Raw genomic sequence first — 22,944 nt, forward strand, 5'->3', positions numbered from 1 at the left:
TTTTTTATTTTCCATTGGACAATTTTATTGCGGCAAAGAAATAAAAAATAACAAAGGAAATGGAAGTAATCACTGGGGGTTAAAAAGGAACTGCCTGATTAGGGCTCTCTGTACTTTTTCTTTATTGGCTGTCCAAAACATTATCTCTTGGCAAAAAGAAAAGGAGTACTTGTGGCACCTTAGAGACTAACCAATTTATTTGAGCATAAGCTTTCGTGAGCTACAGCTCACTTCATCGGATGCATACAGCAGCGGAGCGCTGCGGCTAGGAGCTGGCGGAGCTGGGAGACCGTGCTGCTGACTGAGCTGTCATGAGGCTTTGAGTTCACAGCTCAATTCAAAGCCTCATGACAGCTCCGCCAGCTCCTAGCCGCGGCGCTCCGCTGCCCGCTGTTGTATGCATCCGATGAAGTGAGCTGTAGCTCACGAAAGCTTATGCTCAAATAAATTGGTTAGTCTCTAAGGTGCCACAAGTACTCCTTTTCTTTTTGCGAATACAGACTAACACGGCTGTTACTCTGAAACCTGAAATTATCTCTTGGGTTGTTTCCAGGTTTCTGAAGAAACAGCTAATAGGTGTTATATACCTCTAGCTCCGCATATTTTCAGGCTTTTGGTTTAAAACTCAAGATTCTAGATTTCTCAGGTCCTCAGGACTGCTTCCAAAATCTCAGGATTATTGGAATGGTAAATATCGTCAATGCAGTAGATACTATGCCTGCAGCAGCCACAACCATGACAATGGCATCCACTAGATTAGAGGAGAAACAGAGAGATTGGTCCTGCAAAGGCAGGCTGCTAAGAAGACAACTCTTAGGTCCCACTGTTGTCAGAAAACATGTGAAGTCTTGAGTAGACTATTTTCCTGATTTAAAATTATATAAAAAGTTACCACATCATTTTTTTTCCTTAAAGTGAGAATTAATCCCAGTGTGGCAACTCAGGGAGCAACCAAGGGCAAACTTTCAGGCTTGCCAATTGATTGGAATCCCTCCCTGTGGGCCTAGGTAGTGTCTATACCGAAGCTAGTATTTAAGCCTAAGGCATATCCAGAGAGCCTTCCAGCAGAGCATCAGGAAAGGCAACCAAGATCTGCCACCTGTGATTCACTCCTTCTCCCCTCCATTCCCAGGGTGAGGAGGTGCGTTAAGCCCAGTGCTTGGCTCTGGCAGGGTTTGGGTTTGTAAGGTACACACAGTACTGTGTGTGTTAGAGCCAGGGTGGCCGCAGCCAGTGTTCTGGGTCCAATTTAAGGTTGTCAACCCTCCCGGATTGGCCAAGAGTCTACCGGAATCGGCCTCAATCCCCTGGTGACTATTAAAAGCAATCTGGGAGATTACAATCGGCCAAAAGTCGGGCCAGCGGTGCAGCAGGGCTAAGGCAGGCTCCCTACCTGCCCTGGCTCCATGCGGCTCCCAGACGTGGCCAGCATGTCCAGCGCTTAGGCGCAGGGGGTCTCCGCACGCGGCCCCCCATGCCCTGCCCCGACTCCACCGCTCCCATTGGCCCGGAGGCACAGCCAATGGGAGCTGCCGGGGCAGCACCTGCAGCCAGGGAAAGCGCAGAGTCACCTGGCCACCTCTGAGCCTAGGCGCTGGACCTGCCAGTCACTGCCGGGGGCCGCCCGAGGTAAACGCTGCCCAGCCGAAGCCCGCACCCCAACCCCTGCCCTGAGCCCCCTCCCGCACCCCGAACCCCTTCCCCGGCCGCGCTCCAGGCCGGGAAAGGGAGGGCGAGAGGCGGCCCAACGGTGGCGAACTGTGGGCTCCCGCCCGATCTTCTTCAACGCCCCCGCAGGCAGAAACTCACACCACGGCCAGTAGCCCCTAGGTTTCCGTACAACATGGCGATACCCATGCCCCGCTCGACTGCAATCAAGAAGCTTGACCTAGTAAACAGGAATACTACTTCCGGGCTTGCTCCGTCACTATTTGAACTTTGACCCGCGCCCTTTCTCTTCCTCTTCCGGTCCCGGCGAGACCAGGTATGGTGGCTTCCATGGCTTGGCCTATGTATGGGAGCTGGTTCGATCCGCTTCCATCCGCGGATTGGCGGGCTCGGGCGGTCTGGGGCTGAGTTCCCGGCGGGTACCGGAGTGTGGGGAGCCGCGGGAGGGCGGTATTGGGGAGCGGGGATTGGGTCAAGGCCCGGATGGAGCCTCGGGACCGGAGTGTCCCGGGCGGGGCCGCGGTTGGGCTCGCGCCTGCTGGTTGCAGCGCATGCCCCGCACTCCCTTCTGCGGCCTTGCGAGCCGCTGGGGCCATCGACAGGCCGCGGGGTAACGGGGATGGTCCGGAGCCGGGCCGGGCCAGACCCGCTGGTGGGGGCGCCTCTCCTGCTTCTCGCGCGGCGGGGGCGCCAGGCAGGGAGATGGGGGAGCCCTGCTGCCTTCTAGTGACTCGTGCAGCTTGTGTCAGAACGACCGGGAGAGCGAACACGGGGCTTCTGGGATGGGCCTGGCGCAGTGGTGGTGACAGGACTGTCGTTCAGTGGGCAGGAGACGGGGAGCAGACAGTTCTGCGTGCTATGAAAGGTATAGGGGTTTTCAAGCGCTCAGTATGTAGGTGCTAGCTACACTGTGATTCCACAACATCTCAACATAGAATAATTTGTTTGTAGATGCGGATACTTCCCCTCCTTTATAACGTGCTTTGAGATTTAAAGGAGAAAAATGCCAAGACTTAGAACTTATTATTGTTATGTTTGTGGGATTAGTATTATATCTTTATTACTAGCAGGTGTGAAACCTGAAGCATTCTACTGCCCATGTCAAACTTCAGTGTATTGCTGTTGCCAGGGCCGTTAAAAGTAATATGATTCACTGACGATGTCATCTACTTCTTGTTGTCCAAATTCCGCCCCCGCCTCCCCCCCAAAAAAAGTTTAAACGTGGTGGCAAAAGATCATTGTGAGTCTAATGCTCTTTCTCTCGTTCCTTTATTTAGATATAAAAAATGGTTCAGCGTCTGACATACCGCCGTAGGTTGTCCTACAACACAGCCTCTAACAAGACCAGGCTGTAAGTAAGATCAGAGTTTCTGAGGGTTTTATCTGTTTGAATGTAGTTATTTACACTAATTGCATGTTTCTCTGATGCACGCAGGTCCCGGACACCAGGTAACAGGATTGTTTACCTTTACACTAAGAAAGTTGGCAAGGCACCAAAGTCTGCATGTGGTGTGTGTCCAGGAAGACTTCGCGGTGTACGTATTGTACTCATATAACTGGTTTCAGAGTAGCAACCGTGTTAGTCTGTATCCGCAAAAAGCTCACAAAAGCTTATGCTCAAATAAATTTGTTAGTCTCTAAGGCGCCAAAAGTACCCCTTTTCTTTTTACTCATTTAACTGGTCATTTTCGGTACCATGATCAAATACTTCAACTCCCACTGTTGCTGACTTGCTGTGTGATTTTTTTTTCCCTCTTTTCTTTTTTTTTTTCAGTTAAGAATCTTGCCTAGTGCTTTCCAGTCTTTAATTGGAGATATGTGTTTGTTGTGAGGATTAGTTGTTAAAACTCTGAAAACGTAAAGCATTTATTGGATAGTGATGCTATTTTTTTCCTTAATTTTTGTGCTTATAATCCACAGCATCTGAGCCCCTTTAGCTTAGGGGATAAGTAGCAAATGCCCATGCGATAAAAATTGGGCATGGGTAGACTTAGCAGAATTCACCTTTTTTTATTTATATATATATATATATATATATAATGGATGGATGATATTTATTTTAAGTGATTTTTTTTTAATGGATTTAAATTTTCAGTTGCACTAAATTCTGGGGGTGTCAGAGCATTATTTAATGACACCCCTAAGTTCTTAAACAGGATTTTTCTTACTTTATCTGTAAATTTCAGTTATCAATGGAAATATTTTTTTCATTGGTTCGGATGGGGGGATGAAATTGCAGTTTACTGACATTTAGCCATAAAAGTCTAATCCTTGCTAGTCTAGACATAGATAATTATCAAAGGGATACTGTAGTAGTTCTATGTGCAGACTGTACAATCAAAAGTGAGTTATAGTAACGGCAGTATTTTTTAAAAAAGGTATCATGTAGCAAAGGTATCATTTTATTTTTACAGAAAGAAGGAAATTGATTTAATCTTTGCTAGGATTGCTTCCAATATATCACTAACTACCCTGCCTGCCGAAACACTTAAAAGGGTTTGCAGGTTCAGTGTGAAAAGTGACATTTTAAAGGACAATGTCTATTCTAAAACTCATATTGTCATCCTCTCTGACTCTACCATTTCCAAGTAATACTACTACCAACTGAACTGAACTAGCTTGAACTGGCTGCTGTGTCCATTGTATTTGATAAAAGACTGATATATTTGTAAAGAGAATATTTGGGGCTTTATTTTAATATTTTTGTAAAAGAGGTTCTTATTTGTTTGTAGTACATGGACTGCTTGCTGGTGATTGCCAGAGAGCTTGTTCGACCACATGATACGTCATCTCCTTGTTTCTAGCACTAAATGTCTTTAAAAGATAGCTAGTACATAATGTCCAAATGTCACTTTTCAGTAAGAGCAATTGCAGTAATATCTATTTTGATGTAGTCTACAGTGTGATTAAGTTTGGTGTAGAATATGTACAATGACTTGAAGAGACACTGTAACACAAATTTCCTTAGTTATGTTACTAACAAACCATGTTGGGTTATTTAAAAACTGATAGTCTTAGAATTTCTTTTTATAGTCTAGTTCTCAGCTTCACTTCCAGGTTGTCATGCAGTATTTTGGCCCAAGCAATCTACTGACATTTAACTGCCAGTTTCCCACAATGCCGGTTGGGGGAGATCCTGGACCAATAAATTATCAATGTAAGGACTTTTTAGTAAGATATTTGTAGTAAAGAGATATTGCCAACAGCTGTATCTTGTAAAAGCATATCTTGCACATTCAGCAGCAGTTCTCTTTTTTTTTTCCCCAAGAGAAACTGCTCAACATCCTTATGCTTAGTCTGAAGTGACACGCTTAAATGGTCTGCTTGATTTTTTTTTTTTAAATATGGCTAGTATATCCAAAAAGTATGCATGATTATGAATTACTCGGTATGACATTTCAATTTTTGCTTCACATAGGTTCGTGCTGTGCGCCCTAAAGTCCTTATGAGGTTGTCAAAAACAAAGAAGCATGTTAGCAGAGCCTATGGCGGTTCCATGTGTGCTAAATGTGTCCGTGACAGGTAAATTTTTAAAAAGCTAAGCAACTTTATCATAAATATTGGTCAAAATGGGGGAGGGGGGAAGAATTACTGTTCATATATTAGCAATAACACATTTTTCTTCTTATAGGCCAAATTTTTCAGACCTGGGTGCTTAACATTCTTTTTAACAGAATATTTCTCTTGACTGACTTGGAATGGATAAACATGGGACTATGAAACTCAGCAGTGATGTAATAATCTAGATGCATTTATATGTACAAAACCTTGTCCCCTGGATTCCAGCTGGTTCCTGTTTTACTATCTTTTTTTTTTATAAAGGTTTTAGATTCTTGATTGTAATTTACCATCAAACATCATGACCTTTCTGTATAAACCTGAACTTTGAGTTACGTTCTGAATACTGATTGATACAAGAGAGAAGTGTAGTTATTTAAGGAAAGCATTAATGCCAAAGCTGACCCTGTATAAAAGTATGACACTAGTTAATCTTCTACAGTTTACTGTCTGTCCTAGGGTAAATTGGCACTGCTGCGATCAATGCAGCAGAGTCGATTTAGTGAGTCTGGTTAAGACATGCTAAATTGATGGGAGAGCGCTCTCCCATCCACTTCTGTAATCCACCTGAAGGAGAGGCAGAAGCTATGTAACTTACATGGACTTAGCGCCTTAGTGAAGACAAGCCCTTACTCTGCATACATAGCACATATTCTTACAACTCGGGTATTTTAAATAGTTCTGCCTGTCTTGTGTGAACAGTGACTAAGAATAGATATAAGTTGAAGTGTTAACTTTTTCATGCTGTTCACTGAACCCAAGTCCTGACAATTATGGTCCCTGTTACCTGCACGCTGAGCATCTCAGCGTTGATGTAATGGCTTTGCTATATGGATAAATTTTACACTGCACACTAAACTAAGGCCATCTTAATTAATTTTATAGCAAAGTGCCAATGTGTATTAGCCATGTCATAGCCAGAGATAACAAAAAGGTCCCTGGTGCAATGAGCTTCGTCTATGCGCGTATTAGACCAATTTGAGTCCAGATCTCCAAAGTTAAAAGGTTAATATACTATTCCCTGCCTGATCTGTACTATAACCATTGCTAGCAATTTTTCTACCTTTAAGTACTTTAAAAACCGAATTGCACAGATATGTGGAAGACATCAGGTGTGTGACTGACATAACGCGTAGTTCAAAATTTTCCATGCTAAATGCGCCACTGCCCCCCCGCCCCCCAGCTTGTTGAGGATGCTAGCCCGTACACTTGTGTTTAATTCAGCTATATAAAAGTTTTATTTTGTGACTAAGACAGCCTACTACAGGTGTGAATGATGTGAAAAGCAGCTTTATCACATGAAACGTGTATCTTTAAGAATAAAGATAGCTTGATATGGAAAAAAGTGATAGTAAAAAAACACCTTTTTGAACTGTGCAGAACTAAGTGTGAAGCACTAATATTCACGACAGCTTGAAGGTAAATTGGGTGTTTGGATACAACTCCAGGAGGGGAAGGAAGTTTCTAACTGTGAGACGCTTGAGCACTGCTGTGTTTTATTCTACAGAAAAGGCAATCTAGGGTTCAGTTAAACTCTTTTTAATATTGATTAACTAGGAAGGTGACAATTCTAGGGTTCTTTTGCTACTGGGTTACAAAATGATTCTCTGTATCACGCAAATAAATCTGCATATGGCACTAGAGGGAGTTGGTGCTGCTAGTGGAGGGAGAAAAGATCCTGACTATCATGCAGGAGGGGAGCAGGGGTTCTGGGCAACAGGAAGGAGCCACAGACTGGGCGTCAGTGTAACAAATGTCTGCTGCCATGTGGCAAGGCACACTTCTAGTATTCTTTATTTTTGGGGTGGGTCTTATATGTGTATAATTAAGGATGGGAGGAGTATTTGTAGAGACATGGATTTGAGAATCAGATTAATCCCATCACTAGTATTTGAATTTGCTTAGGCTAACAGCAGCTTTTTTAATGAGATTATTAAACTACTCTTCCATGTCACTTAACTACCTTTGTATTAAATAGTAACTAGAAATGTTCATATGGTATATTTGTGTTTGGGTATGGCAAACCATCAAGCAAGCTGTCTGGTGAGTTAAGTGTTCAGTCTTTTTAGGCTTGAGATCCTCTACATAATGACCATGTCTAACCTACAAAAATAACCATGTTTAAACATGACTATGGCCGCTGTGTTCATGAAGGGTGCGGGGGGGAAGAGAGAACTGTTTTAATCCTGAAATACCTAGGCCTTTGCAGTTTTCTGAGTGTTTTTTCTGCCCACTTTGCCAAGAAAATACTATGTGAGGCCAAAAGCATTTTTAAATTCAGATGGTATGCATGTCTTATTTCAGGAGTGCTGGCAGTGGTGAAGAGTGCAAGTAGAAAAGTTAAAAATTGGGTTTTAGGTATCATTTTGTGCTTAATAGCTGGGCTTGGAGAAATGTGTGTAATATCAAAGCACAGTTTATATATAAAAGAGCTAATGAAGGCTTTTTCTCTTCCCTAGAATCAAACGAGCTTTCCTTATTGAGGAGCAGAAGATCGTTGTGAAAGTGTTGAAGGCACAAGCACAGAGTCAGAAATCTAAGTGAATCTCTTTGTATTGTCTGCCTAATAAATAAAAATTCAACTTTTCTTGTGTCCTCTACCATTCTACACATCTTTGCCATAAGTATGGTCGAAGCTAGAAAGCATCTTCATCAGAAGATTTGCTAAATGCAAAAATAACCTTTTAGTTCAGTGTTCTAGTGCAGTCTTCACTCACAAGTCAAGATGTTCTTCTCTGTTGTAGTTTTCACAGCCACTGTAACTACTCTGTGAAAAGCTTTAAAGTCACTGCACAGACTCGTTATGCAACTTTTTAATGATCACTCAAATCTCTCTGTGCATATGCGAAGAAAGAGCTTTCATTTTGCCCCCACTCAGCCTCCCCTTCATGGCCCTGGCCTGCCACAGTACAAAAGGGTTAGTGAGCTTCAGAACTCCTCTGCAACCTGAATGTAGTTGAGATGGGACGGAGTGTTGCTGAACAGGGATCTCCCACTAGGTCAGCCGGTGGGGAGAAGAGTTTTGTAGCACTGGTGGAGGAGCTGCTTAAGTGGCTGGGGTATGTCCTCAAATGTAACTTGTTATGCATCTCCTCACTCAGTAAGTTGGAACGTGTCATTGATCCTCCACTCGGAATAAAATGTTGTGATTTTACTGCTACTGTTAAATTCAGGTAACTACTAACATTTCCCAAAGTGTGGTGTCTGGAGAGATGACTGGTTGCAGGATGCTGGCTCTGTCTGTTTGTAACTGATTCTACAGGCAGCCCAGAGATAAAGAAAAAAGGTGAAGCCTCACTCTGTACTGGCTGCTACAGAGGGAAATCAAGATTTACTCTGAACCAGTAAGATGGGAGCTGTTGACCAGCTGACTGGGTAATATGTCCAAGGAAGCACGCAAGTGGCAGGGAAGCAGTAGCAGGTCCAACCGTGTTCAGATATCACACAGTACAATATAAAAATCTACCTAAGAGCAGGCAACAGAAGTATGAGGGAGATTAAGGACGTGTGCACTCTGAGCGCTATAGCAGCACACAATGGTGTGTAGCTATGCCATGAAACACATTATGTAGATGCGCACTACAGTGATGAAAGTTTTTTCTAATGCTGTAGTAACTCCACCTCCCTAAGTGACAGTAGCTAGGTTGCTGGAAGCAGTCTTCTATCAACGCAGCTTCATCTACCCTGGGGGTTAGGTCAGCATACCTGTGGTGCTCAAGAGTGTGAGGCTTTCATACCCAAGTGCTGTAGCTATGTATACTTAGGTTTTAAGTGTAGACCAGGCCTGATTTTTAAAGGTTTTTAAGTATTGCTCTGCTCAGTGTTGCAAGGCCCAAGTAACATGTCCAAGTCTCATTTTCAAAAGCGACTTGGGGTACATCTATGTTGCAAAAAACACTAAACAAAACAGCAGCAAGTCTCAGAGCCCAGCTCTACTGACTCAGGCTCATACTGCAAGGCTAAAAGTAGCAGCCTAGATGTTCCTCCTTGGGCTTGAGACAGGGTTCTGAAACCCAGTGAGGGAGAAAAGTCTTAGAGCCCAGGCTCCAGCCCAAGCAAGAATGTCTATACTGCTATTTTTAGCCCTATAGTGTAGGCCTGCGTCAGTTGGCCTGGGGTTCTGAGAGTCATTGCTACAAGATTTTTTTCAGTATAGATGTACACAGAGGTGCCTGTCATTGGGACATAGGACTTAGCCATTTAAATCACTTGCACTGTTCCAGTGACACCTAGGGGACTAAGTCCTTTTTTAAAATGGGACTTGGACATGTAATACTTACTTAGGCCTTGCAACACTGAGTAGAGCAATGCCTGAATACCTTTAAAAATCTAGACTTAAGTAACTAGTCTCCAGAGGTATGCAATATTCTGTTTGGACAAGTAAAATATACTAAAACTGCTAATACTGATTTTTACAGTGAGACTTGTAGTTGCCATAATGTAACAAAGTAGGAACGGTGGAGAAATGGGTTCCACATTATGAAAACAAACTAGAGAAACTCCTGCTCGTGGTCACAAGCCGATGCATAACCATCAGCTAGGAAGAGATTTCTCACTAGCTGCAGTTTATCTAGTAGTAAAGTATACAACTTTTCTCTTAAAGGTGATCTCTAAAGGGAAAAATGGGCTTGTGCATTTTTGCTTTTTTTCTGTTAAAATATCCTTAAATAATACCTAGCTTTTATACAGTGCTGTTCAGCAGTAGATCACAAAGGAGGTGAGCATTATTATTCCAATTTTCTAGTGTTTTTTTTTCCCCTTCTAGCTTTTACCTTAGTAATTCTAGTTCTGTCTATGCTAGAAAACTATGATTTACCAAAAAAAAAAAAAAAAAAGTCAAAAGGGCAAAAGCCCAATTTTATTCTGCTGCAAGCTGCCTTTAATAGCTCTTCCCTAAGAGCAAAGAACCCTTAATTCGGCCTATACTGTAACCAGCCAATATTCAAATATGGAAGGGAAAGAATAATTTGATATTAAAAAACTGACCAACGGTGGTAGTCTTCTGTTTTGAAGAGGTCCTCAGTATCATTCATTGCTCATTTTTCTCCCAATATTATGGACCTCAGCCATGGTCACTTTTCATGGAGAAACAAAGGTAGGTCTCCATTTAAAACTCCTGAATACTTTGGTGGGGTATTAACAGAAGAGGTGAAACAGTCTCTGTCCCCCAAGAGAACTGCCCTTCCGGTCTGCCAAGGCAATGAAGACAGTTTTGTTAATGTTCTCAAATTGAATGAACATACAGCTATTTGGACTGTAAGCTCTTCAGGGCAGGATGCTTTATTATATGTTAGTACCTAGCAATGATTGAGAATCAAAGACCATTCAAAACCTAGGAGGTGGTGGAATCTCCTTCCTTAGAGGTTTTTAAGGTCAGGCTTGACGAAGCCCTGGCTGGGATGATTTAGTTAAGGACTGGTACTGCTCTGAGCAGCAGGTTGGACTAGATGACCTCCAGAGGTCCCTTCCAACCCTGATATTCTATGATTCAGAGCAATAGCTCTACCATTGCCAACCCAGCTTGGAATGTGTTTTTAAAGGCTATAAACTAGTAGAAAGATCTTGCCCTGGGATTGTAACATTCACTAAATTGTCTGAGCAGCAGTGTGTTAATATAAAGTTCAGTTTTCAAAGTTGAAGTTTATATTCACTGTCTTAATGTAATACAACTGTATCCGCTCTGCAATATGCTGAAAAGTATGGATTTCAGACAGGAAAGGGAAATGAAGACAGGTGTTTAATCTTCCCCATAAGTGGTTTTTCAATTAAATATGATTCAACATGCATGATTTACATTAATGTCTGTTAGATTAGATTTCCTTTAGGGCTCTTGGGGGTGGGGGAAGAATGGTGGGAAAGGAGTTGATATTCACTGTGAGCTTCCATTTTGGTTTGTATAACATCTCCAATTTAATCATTGCTAAATAATGAACAGGCAGAAAGCAGTGAAATTAGGCAATTTGCTCTGAACTGGGGTGTGTGAGGGTGCGGGGGAATTGGAAGGAAAGAAAAGAAACCAATTACAAAAATGAAATTTGAGTGAAGAACAAGGGCAACTAAAATCTTAGTTTCCATGTATGATAGCTTGGCTAGCAGCAAAAATAAAAATGCAGTCATTAGACAAAGTATCAGGGAAATGATAATAAGGCTGCTAGATCTGTGTGTGCGTGGGTTTTTTTTTTTTTTTTTTTTTTACATTGATGACAGACTCTCAGCAGACAGCTGCAATTTAGATATCAAGGCAGTTTTTACAGGTGTGATGTGCCTCTTAACTAGCAATGTCTTCAAGGTAGTCACTAGATTAAATTATTTAGAGGCAAGGTATGTTTTCTTGTAGAGCAAACCTGCTAAACACTGACAAATAACTAAAAATTTTCATGGTTGACAGTGGGGCTTAGGTTTCATGTATAAGTTTTATTGCTTCACCTATGGAGTCAAATTATGCCTATTGAATGGTAGCAATATTCCTGTTTAGAGGGCTCTTTACAGATGTATAAGAAGACATGATCCTTACCATTATGCTGCTGTCAATTAGAGTTTTGACACTAACTTCAGTATGAGTTGGAGCAGGTTGTAATTTACATATAATTGAATACTGACATCTGTGGCGGGTTGGGCAGGTAATGCTGCTTTGGGGAGAGATGTGGAATACTCATGGTGATGGTAGAAAATTGATTTTTGTATGTGTGGAATTCCTGCTTAATGGACCTACAATCTGGACTTTAAGGGATTTGTCGCTGCATCAGTTTCCCTTGAAAAACACGGGGTCGTCTTCAATGTAATGGGGTTGCAAATACATCTCAATGAAGTAGAGATTATTTTTTTCTCTTCATGCTGATGATTAAAGGATAGTGATAACACTGGAAATGAATCAAAATCAGAATTAGTTTCAATTGCAGTATTGAAAATTGTATCCTTTATTTCACCTTAAATATTACCTGCTCTTCTTTTCCCACAATTTAAAAGTTAAGATCACCTGCACGTGCCAAACTGCATTTGATTAATTGTCGGCAGAAGCATGTCAGCATGCTATAAATATTCAGATGGGCTTAATGCACTAGATATTTCCCTCCATCCAAATTTGAGAAATCTTTTTGATGAAATGTATATTTTTCTGGCACCGCTGACAGTGCCATCATCCTTCCTCTCAAACAGGGCAGTAACCTGGAAATTATTTTTGACTACTTCCTCCCTTTTGGTCCACGGATCCAGCCTACCTCCAAATCCGCTGATGCTTCCTCCATAACAGTTCCAAGCCAGGACACCTTTTTCTCTCCGGATAGCTAAAACACTTGTCCAGGCCCTTATCATCTCACATTCTGTCTACTGCAATCACCTCCTCTCTGGCCCACCTTGCTCCCACCTAGTCCTTATGAAACATAGTTATTAAGATCATCTTCCTTGCCTGTTGCCCCAGTCATCTCACCTCACTTTGAATTGTCCATTAGCTCTCCTTTCACAGTCTCAGATTCAAGCTGTTTAATCACAAGGTCCTTCACAGCGCCCGCTGGGGCTTGGGGCTTCAGCCCTACGGGAGATGCCGGGGCTCTGGGAAATAATCTTTGAGAATTTAAGCCCTGATGGTAACTCATACTCTTGACTGAGGCTCCATTATACTGGGAGCTGTACAGAGAAAAGAGAGGATAATAACTTTTGATCTCATCTGACCTGGGCCAGATCTGAATGAATGACCTAAAGGTGAAAGGCTTTAGAACTAACCTCCAGTCCTCTGAAGAATCCTGTTTCCCCACAGTTCCCAAAAATGTCTTTCAGTATATTGCTATCCTCCTCTGATACTCAAGTGAGTCCTCATTCCTTCATTGGCCTAAGTAGTCTTTTACTGTGATAGCTGCCAGTATTTTCCTTTTCTTAAGATCTGCATCTTATTTTTCTGAGCAAATGCTACAACAATCTCTCCTGGGAACATTCAGAGTATGATACGTGTTTTTCCATCTGTTAAGATTAAATTACTGTGGACACAATTACTTTAAAAGAGTACTCCTACCACACTGTGGCCACCTCAGTCAACTACAGTTTAAAATATATCAATTTACAATATTATTATATCAAAATAGTCAGTGATGAAACACTAAGACTTTCAACTAAGCAGATCAGGACTAGTTTCATCTCAGTTATGTTCTATTATTTAAATCTATTCAGAGACAGCACAAAATTCAGCTTATTAGGACTGGAATTTCCATTGTATGGGGTTTACTGCTCTGGATGTGTACCTGTCCTTACCTGATATGAGAAACTGCTGGGCACAAGTCTCCAGCTCTCTGCTCTCTTCCCAGCCCCACTGAACAGTGCACACATTTGTGTACTGTCTGTAACATAGTACGGTGTCAAACATGGGGACGAGAGAGACCACAGCAATAAGGACCGGGGAGAAAAACAAAGGAAAGCTATGTGGGGAGAATTGCAGAGAAGAATGAAAACTGAGAAAAAAGCAAGAAATAACTGAAGTTGAGTAGGGAGGAGAGGGATGAATAAAGCTGTAAGGTAAAGGGCAGTAAGAAAGAAAAAACAGAAGGGTGCGGGGGGAACACCACAAGAAGGAAAAATGAGAGGACAGAAAAAAAAGGACAGGAGAAAGAAAACAAATGTGACCTCAGGTATGCTAGAAGGACCAGGCACAGTTCCACTGATCCAACCATAAAATGTTGGGAAGCACAATTTTAATGTAAATGTGAGATCTCATGATCTAGCTGAATGTGATGGTTCACTGATTTCTTTCTAAACTCCACAGTCGGGAGCAACTTTTTCTAGAATATCTTTATTTAATAGTTTTACATATGGCTTTGATCTGCACTATTTGCAACACACAAAAGTAGCTTGAATTATTTATTTATAAATTTGTGACTTTGTGTGATGGTTCTTGGGGTACCCAGGAGCCTAGTCACCTTGTTACCTCCCGCCTTCAGCTGAGGGAATCTTGCCTATACCTGGCTGGGTATCAATTCCCTAATAGCACGAGCTTTCAGCTACTCAAGCACTCTCCTCTGGGCTATGCCAGACTTGTCTTCGCTGGAGATTAACAATAGATGCATCCCAGTTCCCAAGTTCCTTTGCATCATTCCCCTGTGATATCCTGACACCGGCTATTCACAGAAATCCCAGATCTTCTGCCAATGTAAAATCACATAGCACTTATGATCACTTATAATAAAACAAATGTAGGTTTCTTTAAGAAAGAATAGAGATTCTACTAGAAACAAGAGGGAGTGCTGTAAACAACCAGATGCAATACAAAACAAAATATGCTCCTATAAAATGTCACACATGCCCAGAGACATGGCAAATGCAAATCAAATTAAGTCTGTAGTCAATTACAACCTATAGCAGAGGTGGGCAATTTTTTTGGCCAGAGGGCCTCATCTGGGTATAGAAATTGTATGGTGGACCATGAATGCTCATGAAATTGCGGTTGGGTTGTAGGAGGGGGTGAAGACTCTGATTGGCGGTGCGGGCTCCGGGGTGGGGCCAAAAATGAGGAGTTCAGGGTCTGGGAGGGGGCTCCAGGCCCCTAAAATTACTAGTATTCAAGCGAGTTCATCGGCAATCAGTCAGAACTATGTAATACAAACAGTCAAATTAACATCAAGTTGACTGAGCCCCTGTTAAAAAGAAATGCTGCATCTAAAATTCTTTATATTTACCTTCTTATCTTTAAGGCTTTAGGGTTCACATGGGGAGGGGTGACACACACATCCCTACCCCTCCCACACACACTCCCTATACACCTCTCTTACACAGGGGAAGTGACCGACTTACCCGACCCTCCCTGCCTGGCGCTCTCCGCCCACCATGCTGGACTGGGCCCCCGGGACAAACCCATCCCTCCTGGTACTTGGCACCACATCTTCTCGAGGCAATACATGGGGGGCATTAAAGGTTCACATGCCCATTTTTCCGAGGATACACAACAGGATATGGTCAGTAGCAGCCTTTCAGCATTGTGCGGGAAGGAAGGGATGGGAGCTGCTTCCAACCGCGGAGGAGGAGGAGGAGGGGAAAGGGATGGCCTGGCCCATGACTTTGCAGAGCTCAGGCCAGCAGCAGGACCCACCAGTAGGGCTGTCCTTAGGATTTTTGGAGTCCTACACAGTATTATTAAACTGGTGCTCGCGGACACCCAGAAGAACCCCTCCGCACTGCTGACACACCGAGCTTTGTATGCAGCAGACGCTGCAGCAGCCTGGGGCAATGGAGGGAAAGGGGAGGCAGAAAAGGATACCGAGCCGCCTGGTGGCTGAGAGTCAGAGTTCCCCGCAGAGACCCCCGTACCCTTTCCCTCACGCAGAATGCGCCACACCAGCGCATCCGGCTCTGTGAATATGGCCCCTGCCTAAGGAGACTGCCACACGCGCTGGGTGTGTGGGAGCCGACCTGTTCTTACCTGCTGTCCCAGCAGTGCACCAAATTTTTGGGTGCCCTATGCAGCCACATATGCTGCGTATGCCTAAGGATGGCCCTGCCCGCCAGTACCGATGGGGGGGTGGGGTGGTGGAAGACAAAAAATATGGGACAATTTGCCCATTTTTAAGAAAAAGTCAGGACACCTGCAGAAGGGCTTAAATACGGGACTGTCCCTTTAAAAACGGGATGTCTGGTCACAGTATCTAAAAAAAGCTTGCTTCACCCAAACTTCTTAGAGTGCCACACCGGCTTGGCAGTTGGCATCCAGCTCTTCTGCGGTCTAGCGATAAGAAAGACCCACACAGATTTTGCACCCTGGGAAGTTCACACGCTCCTCGACAGAGGCGACCCACCTGGGCGTGCAACGGCTACGCTCGGGAGAGGACGGGCGGGTAGAAGGGAGACCGTGCTGCCCTCTCACCACGCAAGAGGGTTCCGCTTTTTGCTGGACTGGCCGATCCGAGGCCGAACCCAGAGGCAGAGCCCTGCGCTCTGTTGCTGGGGGAAGGCACACGCTGAACAGACTTAACGCACCGCCCCCCACGTGCTGCCCGGCCGGTGCCGCAACGGTAACGGGCGATTACGAGCTATAGCCCGGCGACGGCACCCCCCCGGCAAGGTTCCGCATTGTGGGCGGAGCCTCCTGCTCTGTGGGCGGGGCTTCGGGTGGCCAGTCCCGCCCGAGACTCTCTCAGTTGCCGTGTCTAGGCCACGTCAGGTGCTGCTAGGATCTGGCAGGTGTGTAGTACTGATATTTCCCAGACACGTATAGTCGGCTTGAAACTCCAGAGTTTGGCGGTGTTTTAATGCCTTGAGATTTCGTAGCTCGAGTTTTTCTCCAGGTGACCTTTACCATGCTCAATTTTGCACTTTTTCGCCCTATTCTTATCACCTTCCAGGACCCCGCCGTTGCCCTGCGTTCCCTCTCTAGTTGGCTTCCGCTTCCGCATTCGTGTAGAGTGACGGTGGCGGCGGCGGGTCAAGGCGGGGCAGACGGCCGCGGTGGTGCTGGGTCTGATTAGCCTTCCGTGGAGGTGGCTGGGTTGCCATCATGGAGACGCTCTACCGGGTGCCGTTCGCGGTGCTCCAGTGCCCCAACATCAAGCTGAAGCGGCCGAGCTGGGTGCACACGCCCTCGGCTATGACCGTCTACGCGCTGGTGGTGGTGTCCTACTTCCTCATCACCGGAGGTAACGGGCCCGGGCGGGCGGAGGGCTGGGGGGCCGGGAGCGGGCCCGGGCGGGCGGAGGGCTGAGGGGCCGGGAGGGGGAGCAGGATTAGGCCTGTTCTCTCCGCTCCTAGGGCGCCTGTTGGGGGCGGCGGGCAGTGGGGTTACCCCTACCTCTCTCGGTGGGAGCCTGGCTGCGGGCGAGTGCCTCCCCCCGATCCCCACACTCCCGGGGCTGGAGCCTGCTGCCGGGGCTCCCTGAGGTGGTGGCCGAGGGAGACCCCGGGTGAGGGGAGCGGAGGTGTGTGACAACCCCCCTCCCCCCATATAGGTGATCCCGTCACAGCCGCACGGTGGCGGGGGGGGGGGCAAATTGCTCTGCACCCCCTCCTGGGGCATCGCGGTTCCCCGGATTCCGCCTGCGGCCCTGGGAAGCCCTGCCTGAGCCTGCCCGGAGAGGGCCCCTGTGAGGACAAAAACAGCAGCCGGCACAATTTTCCCACCCGTGAGCAATTTGTGTCACTACGCCCCGCCTCACACAGTGCAGGGACGCCCTCCGGTGGGGTTCCTAGACCGGGGTCGTTTTTGCCCGTGGTGTAAAGCCCCACATCCGCGCTGAGGGTGGTACGCAAATCCCCGTCCCCGCTGGGGTGATTGGCCCAGCTCTGTGACCAGCGGGCAGGGCGGTGGAGAAGGTTTTGGTTGTCTGGTTCAAAAATAGGCCTTGGTGAGGATCTTCGTTCAGGTGCAGTAACCGAAGAGATCTGTGGGACCATATCCATCTCCAGACCAGGATACACTTGCTCAGTATAGGCAATATCGGAAATCAAACTGATACTGTGTCTGAGTCAGGAGATGAGTGTCCCGGGGGAGAAACCTTTGTTCCTATAGACAGACCTACTTTCCATTCTTGGCTTTTGGAACAGATAATTTTAAGACCGCTTTTATAACATCTTCCTCTAGTGGTGAAGGATTTTGCTCTGTGTGTTTCAAAGACATTCAAAAGTTCCCTCCTTTAAATTGATATGCAGCCTGAGAAGAGCAGCCCCTTCTGTGAGGTGTCAGTGAGGTGTATTATGTGCTCCTCCCAACCCCCCAAAACTCCCACCCTTCTTTGTCCACTATGGAAATTTTGCCTTAATCCTGATGATGGAATGGGACTTTCTAGTGTGTGATATGTAGAATTTAATCAGTGATCAAATTAGAGATTTTGGTGCATATCTGAAAACCTTATTTTAGCTTTGATTACCTGGTTTTTGGGGAGTGTTGATTAAGGAATGAGAATGGTACTGTTGAGTAGTGACTTGGCAGGTGGCTGTTTTGCTTTCCTATGCCAACCTTGTAGCAGTTTTTGGCTTATTCATCACTACTGCTGCTTAATAGCAAATGGTATGTGGATCACAATCTCTTTCTCTAGTTATCAAAGGAAACTCCAGTCAGGTGACACAATGTAGTTTGGGTTGATGCACCAAAGAAACATAATTCTGCATTTATTACAATTATTCTTAAATGGCATGAGAAGTCTGTTGCACTAGTCTGCAGAGCTGCTCCATTCAGATCCTTCATGAAGATCCTCTCTTTGTCACCTGCAAGAAATATAGGTAGAGGGGCATGTAGACTAGTTTATATTAGGGCTGTCAATTAGTCAGTTAACTCATGTGATCAACTCAAAAAAATTAATTGCAATTAATTGCACTGTTAAACAATAGAATACCAATTGAAATTTTTAAAACATTTTTGGATGTTTTTCTATATTTTCAAATATATTGATTTGTATCACAACACCAAATACAAAGTGTACAGTGCTCGCTTTATATTATTTTTATTACAAATATTTGTACTGTAAAAAGGATAAAAGAAATAGTATTTTTCAATTCACCTCTTACAAGTACTGTAGTGCAATCTCCTTATTATGAAAGTGTAATTTACAAATGCAGATTTTTTTGTAATATAACTGCACTCAAAAACAAAACAGTGTAAAACTTTAGAGCCTACAAGTCCACTCGGTCCTACTTCCTGTTCAGCCACCTGCTAAGACAAATAAGTTTGTTTACATTCATGGGAGATAATGCTGCCCGCTTCTTATTTACACTATCACCTGAAAATGAGAACAGGCGTTCTCATGGCACTTTTGTAGCCAGCATTACGAGGTATTTACGTGCCAGATATACTAAATTTTCATATGCCCCTTCATGCTTCAGCCACCATTCCAGAGGACATACTGATGGTGCTCATTAAAAAAAATGTGCATTAATTAAATTTGGGACTGAACTCCTTGGGGGAGAACTGCGTCTCCTGTTCTGTTTTACCCACATTCTGCCATATATTTCATGTTATAGCAGTCTCGGATGATGACCCAACACATGTTCATTTTAAGAACACTTTCACAGCAGATTTGACAAAAGGCAAAGAAGGTACGATGTGAGACTTCTAAAAATAGATAAAGCACTCAACCCAAGGTTTAAGAATCTGAAGTGCCTTCCTAAATCTGATTGGGACGGAGTGTGGAGCATGCTTTCAGAAGCCTTAAAAGAGCAGCACTCTGATGCAGAAACTACAGAACCCGAGCCACCAAAAAAAAAGAATCAATCTGCTGGTGGCATCTGACTCAGATGATGAAAATGAGCATACGTCGATCCGCTCTGCTTTGGATCGTTATCGAGCAGAACCCGTCATCAGCATGGACGCATGGCCTCTGGGATGGTGGTTGAAGAATGAATGGACATATGAATCTTTAGCGCATCTGGCACATTGATATCTTGTGACTCCGGCTACAACAGTGCCATGCAACTCCTGTTCTCACTTTCAGGTGACTTTGTAAACAAGAAACGGGCAATATTACTTCCTGCAAATTGAAACCAAACTTGTTTGTCTGAGTGATCGGCTGAGGTAGGACTGAGTGGACTTGTGGGCGCTAAAGTTTTACATTGTTTTATTTCTGAATGCAGGTTTGTTTTGTACATAATTCTACATTTGTAAGTTCAACTTTCACGATAAAGAGATTGCACTGCAGCTCTTGTATTAGATGAATTGAAAAATACTATTTCTTTTGTTTTTTAATGTGAAAATATTTGTAATAAAAATATAAAGTGAGCACTGTACACTTTGTATTCTGTGTTGTAATGGAAAACAATATATTTGAAAATGTAGAGAACATCCAAAAATACTTAAATAAATGGTATTCTAGTATTCTTTAATCGCCCGATTAATCACGATTAATTTTTTTTAATTTTCTAATTAATCACGATTAAGCTCACGAAAGCTTATGCTCAAATAAATTGGTTAGTCTCTAAGGTGCCACAAGTACTCCTTTTCTTTTTGAGTTTATACAGTGCCTCATACGCTGTAGTCACCCAGAAACAAATAAGGAATGTGAAGTCCAACCACAAGAGGCAGTAGCTCTAGTAAATTTGCTGGAATAAATTTAGAGTTTCATGTAAGTAACTCCTAAAATTCTAGATTAAATTCAAAATTACAGCTAAAGTTTACAGGGTCTCTGTTAGGCTCAATGACATTGCAACATGAATCTTCCCATGATATTCTATGGTGTCTGTACCTGTACAGTAAGAAAGAATGGTCCCTAAATAGAACACTACTGTACATTTTGGGTCTTTTCATCCAAAAGTGGTTTTTATTTTTGTTATCCTTATAAAGGTAAATAGAATTAATCAAGTTAACAATCGCAGATTAAACTCGATTAAGTAGGAAAACAAGGTCTAGTGTCCTAGGCTCTGATATGAAGAACACTTAAGACTGTGAATGTGAAAAGTCATTGGAGCGCAAATCATGTATAAGCCACTTACCATTAATGGTAGTCTACACAGCAGCTGGGGTGGTGATTCTCCGCTCTGGTAGACATACACACGCTAGGAGTGGTTGAACTAGTGTTCTAATAGCAGTGGTGGTGTGGCAGCTCAGCTGCCTGAGTACCTACCCTGGGGGTCGGGCAGGATTGTACTCTGGTAACTAGCCTGAGCCACTGTGGCCATGCTGCTACTTTTTGCATGCTAGCTTGAGCAGAACTAGCATGTGTATTTCTACCCAACCTGGGAACGACCCTCCCAGCTGCTGTATAGGTGTATCCTAATGTAAAAAAATGGCTTTCTGAAATGTCTGGTATCCATCCCATTATAATTTAAGGTTATAACTTACTTAATTATGTATTTCTTAGCATTTGAACAGGAGATGTAAAATGGCAAGTAATTTACTAAACTGTTCCCTTTCTATTCATACTGTCTGTAGAAGGAAATCGTTCTTAATATTTAGAGATGGATGATGCTGGCCCATCTTTCAAAACTAATGTCCTTTTTTTCTTTTTCTTTCTTTTTTTATAGGAATAATCTATGATGTGATTGTAGAACCTCCCAGTGTTGGGTCTATGACAGATGAACATGGACATCAGAGACCAGTGGCCTTCTTGGCATACAGGTAGAAATTATCCTTTGTCATAATCGAACGGTCTCTCCCTGACCTGCAAACAGATGAATGCAAGTGAACCGCAGTGCTCTTGGAGAGCTCCATTGACTTCAGCTGTGCTCTCTGAGGGCCCCAGGATCTACAAATATGCATCTGATTGCACTGATTGGAGCCTTCTTTTGCAAATGAATTGTTTAAATATTCACAGTATATTTCATATATAGGCTTGGAAGGGTTTGAGGTTTTAGTAGATATGTAATTGATAAAAATACAAAGATTTTTGCATTACAGGAAATGAAATTTCAGGTAGATGATACAAATTAATTTTCATGAGTAGAAATCAAGATTTATAACAAACAGAAGCTATATTTGATCATATTTCATAACTATGATATCTTTTTAATTACTTGTCAGAGTTGACATCATACACCAGTTTTGTAATGTGTTTTTTATACATTTCCTTTCTGTTAAACTTTGTTTAATAATGGGTGAAATATTTTTGTGTGCTTGTTTGTGCAAGGAAAAGTGGGTGGTTGCAAATATGTAACAATTAAAACTGAATACCCCAGTCTAGTTCTGTGTATTAATATAACCTGTCTTTAGTTGGCTTTCACTTTCTTTTCCCTCCCCAACTCTTTTCTAATATTTTGAATGACCATTTTTCTGTTCTACATCCAGTTCTGCTGTAAGAGCAAACCACAAATCTTATTTTTCTAATTACGCTCAACAGCAATAAACTGTAGAACTCGTATCCGTAATTTGCGTTCAGTTTTTGAACCCAAAATAAAATGATTTGCAAGATCGAGGTCTTAGTTACTTTGCATAAATGCAGGGGATCACCCATATGGAGTAACTTGCAGTTTAGGGACAGATTTTATTCAGTTTGAAACCTAAATCTACAGTGTCTGGCCTTCAAAATTAGTTCAGCAGATTCTTCTTGCTTAGAATCTAAAATTTTATTAGAGGTAAAACTAATTTAGTCAGAAGTTAGTTGAGAAAATTAAGGAGTAAGTTTACAGAGCTCTGGATTTTGTCTGTCTGGATTGGTTATCCTTAATTCCTGCAGAAAATGTTGGGCTTTTTTTTTGTTTTTTAACTAAAAGTACCTCATTGTAAAAAAAAAAAAAAAAAAGAGCTGACACTGTATTTAAAAAAAAAATTGATTATAAAATACATAGTAGTTTCTCATTGTTACTCTTGACTCTAGGAATCTTTTGCGTAGAGTTTGTGCTCAGATTAACACCTTCCAATATATGCTTCAGATTTCTTTGGGCTACTGCAATATACATGAATCACATTGCTCTAGGAAGTTGGGAGCACTTTAGTGAAAGTCATGGGGAAGAACAGTGTAAAAGATTCAACTACTATTTATCAAGATTAGACACTAATGAAATGCTCTGCACCCTTGTAGATCCTTCCAGCAAAGTGCTTAACCAAGGTGGTGGTGTATTACAAATTGGAAAACTGAGGCACGGATGTGTTAAGGGACTTATCCAAAATCATGCAGTGACAGAAATGAGAATGCAGTCTAGTGCCAGGGTTCTCAACCGTTTTCTTTCTGAGGCCTCCCCAACATGCTGTAAAAACTCTGTGGCCCATCTGTGCCACAACAACTGTTTTTCTGCATATAAAAGCCAGGGCCAGTATTAGGAGGTATCAAGCAGGGCAGTTGTCCGGGGCACCACACTGCAGGGGGCCCTGTGAAGCTGAGTTGC

At 43.3% G+C, this 22,944-nt stretch overlaps 1 protein-coding gene and 1 long non-coding RNA gene across 3 annotated transcripts in view; one reads left to right on the top strand and one right to left on the bottom strand.

Moving 5' to 3' along the window:
• On the bottom strand, window positions 1–16,131 carry LOC122465467. Its single transcript, XR_006290357.1, has 2 exons — window positions 15,999–16,131; window positions 1–12,849 (listed from the first exon to the last, which is right to left on the bottom strand). It is a non-coding gene; the product is annotated as an uncharacterized LOC122465467 (long non-coding RNA).
• Window positions 15,882–22,944, top strand: part of OSTC (oligosaccharyltransferase complex non-catalytic subunit) — a 12,804-nt gene continuing 5,741 nt past the window's right edge. The window contains exons 1-2 of one of the 2 annotated variants that reach the window (XM_027833730.3): window positions 15,882–16,835; window positions 21,148–21,241. In XM_027833730.3, the coding sequence (XP_027689531.1) occupies window positions 16,697–16,835; window positions 21,148–21,241 (233 nt within the window). In that variant the 5' untranslated portion in view covers window positions 15,882–16,696. The remainder of the gene's footprint in view (window positions 16,836–21,147; window positions 21,242–22,944) is intronic. The other variant, XM_037897024.2, reaches the window with a different exon arrangement.

This window comes from Chelonia mydas, chromosome 4 (genome assembly GCF_015237465.2).
Source record: "Chelonia mydas isolate rCheMyd1 chromosome 4, rCheMyd1.pri.v2, whole genome shotgun sequence".
Taxonomy (NCBI): Eukaryota; Metazoa; Chordata; order Testudines; family Cheloniidae; genus Chelonia; species Chelonia mydas.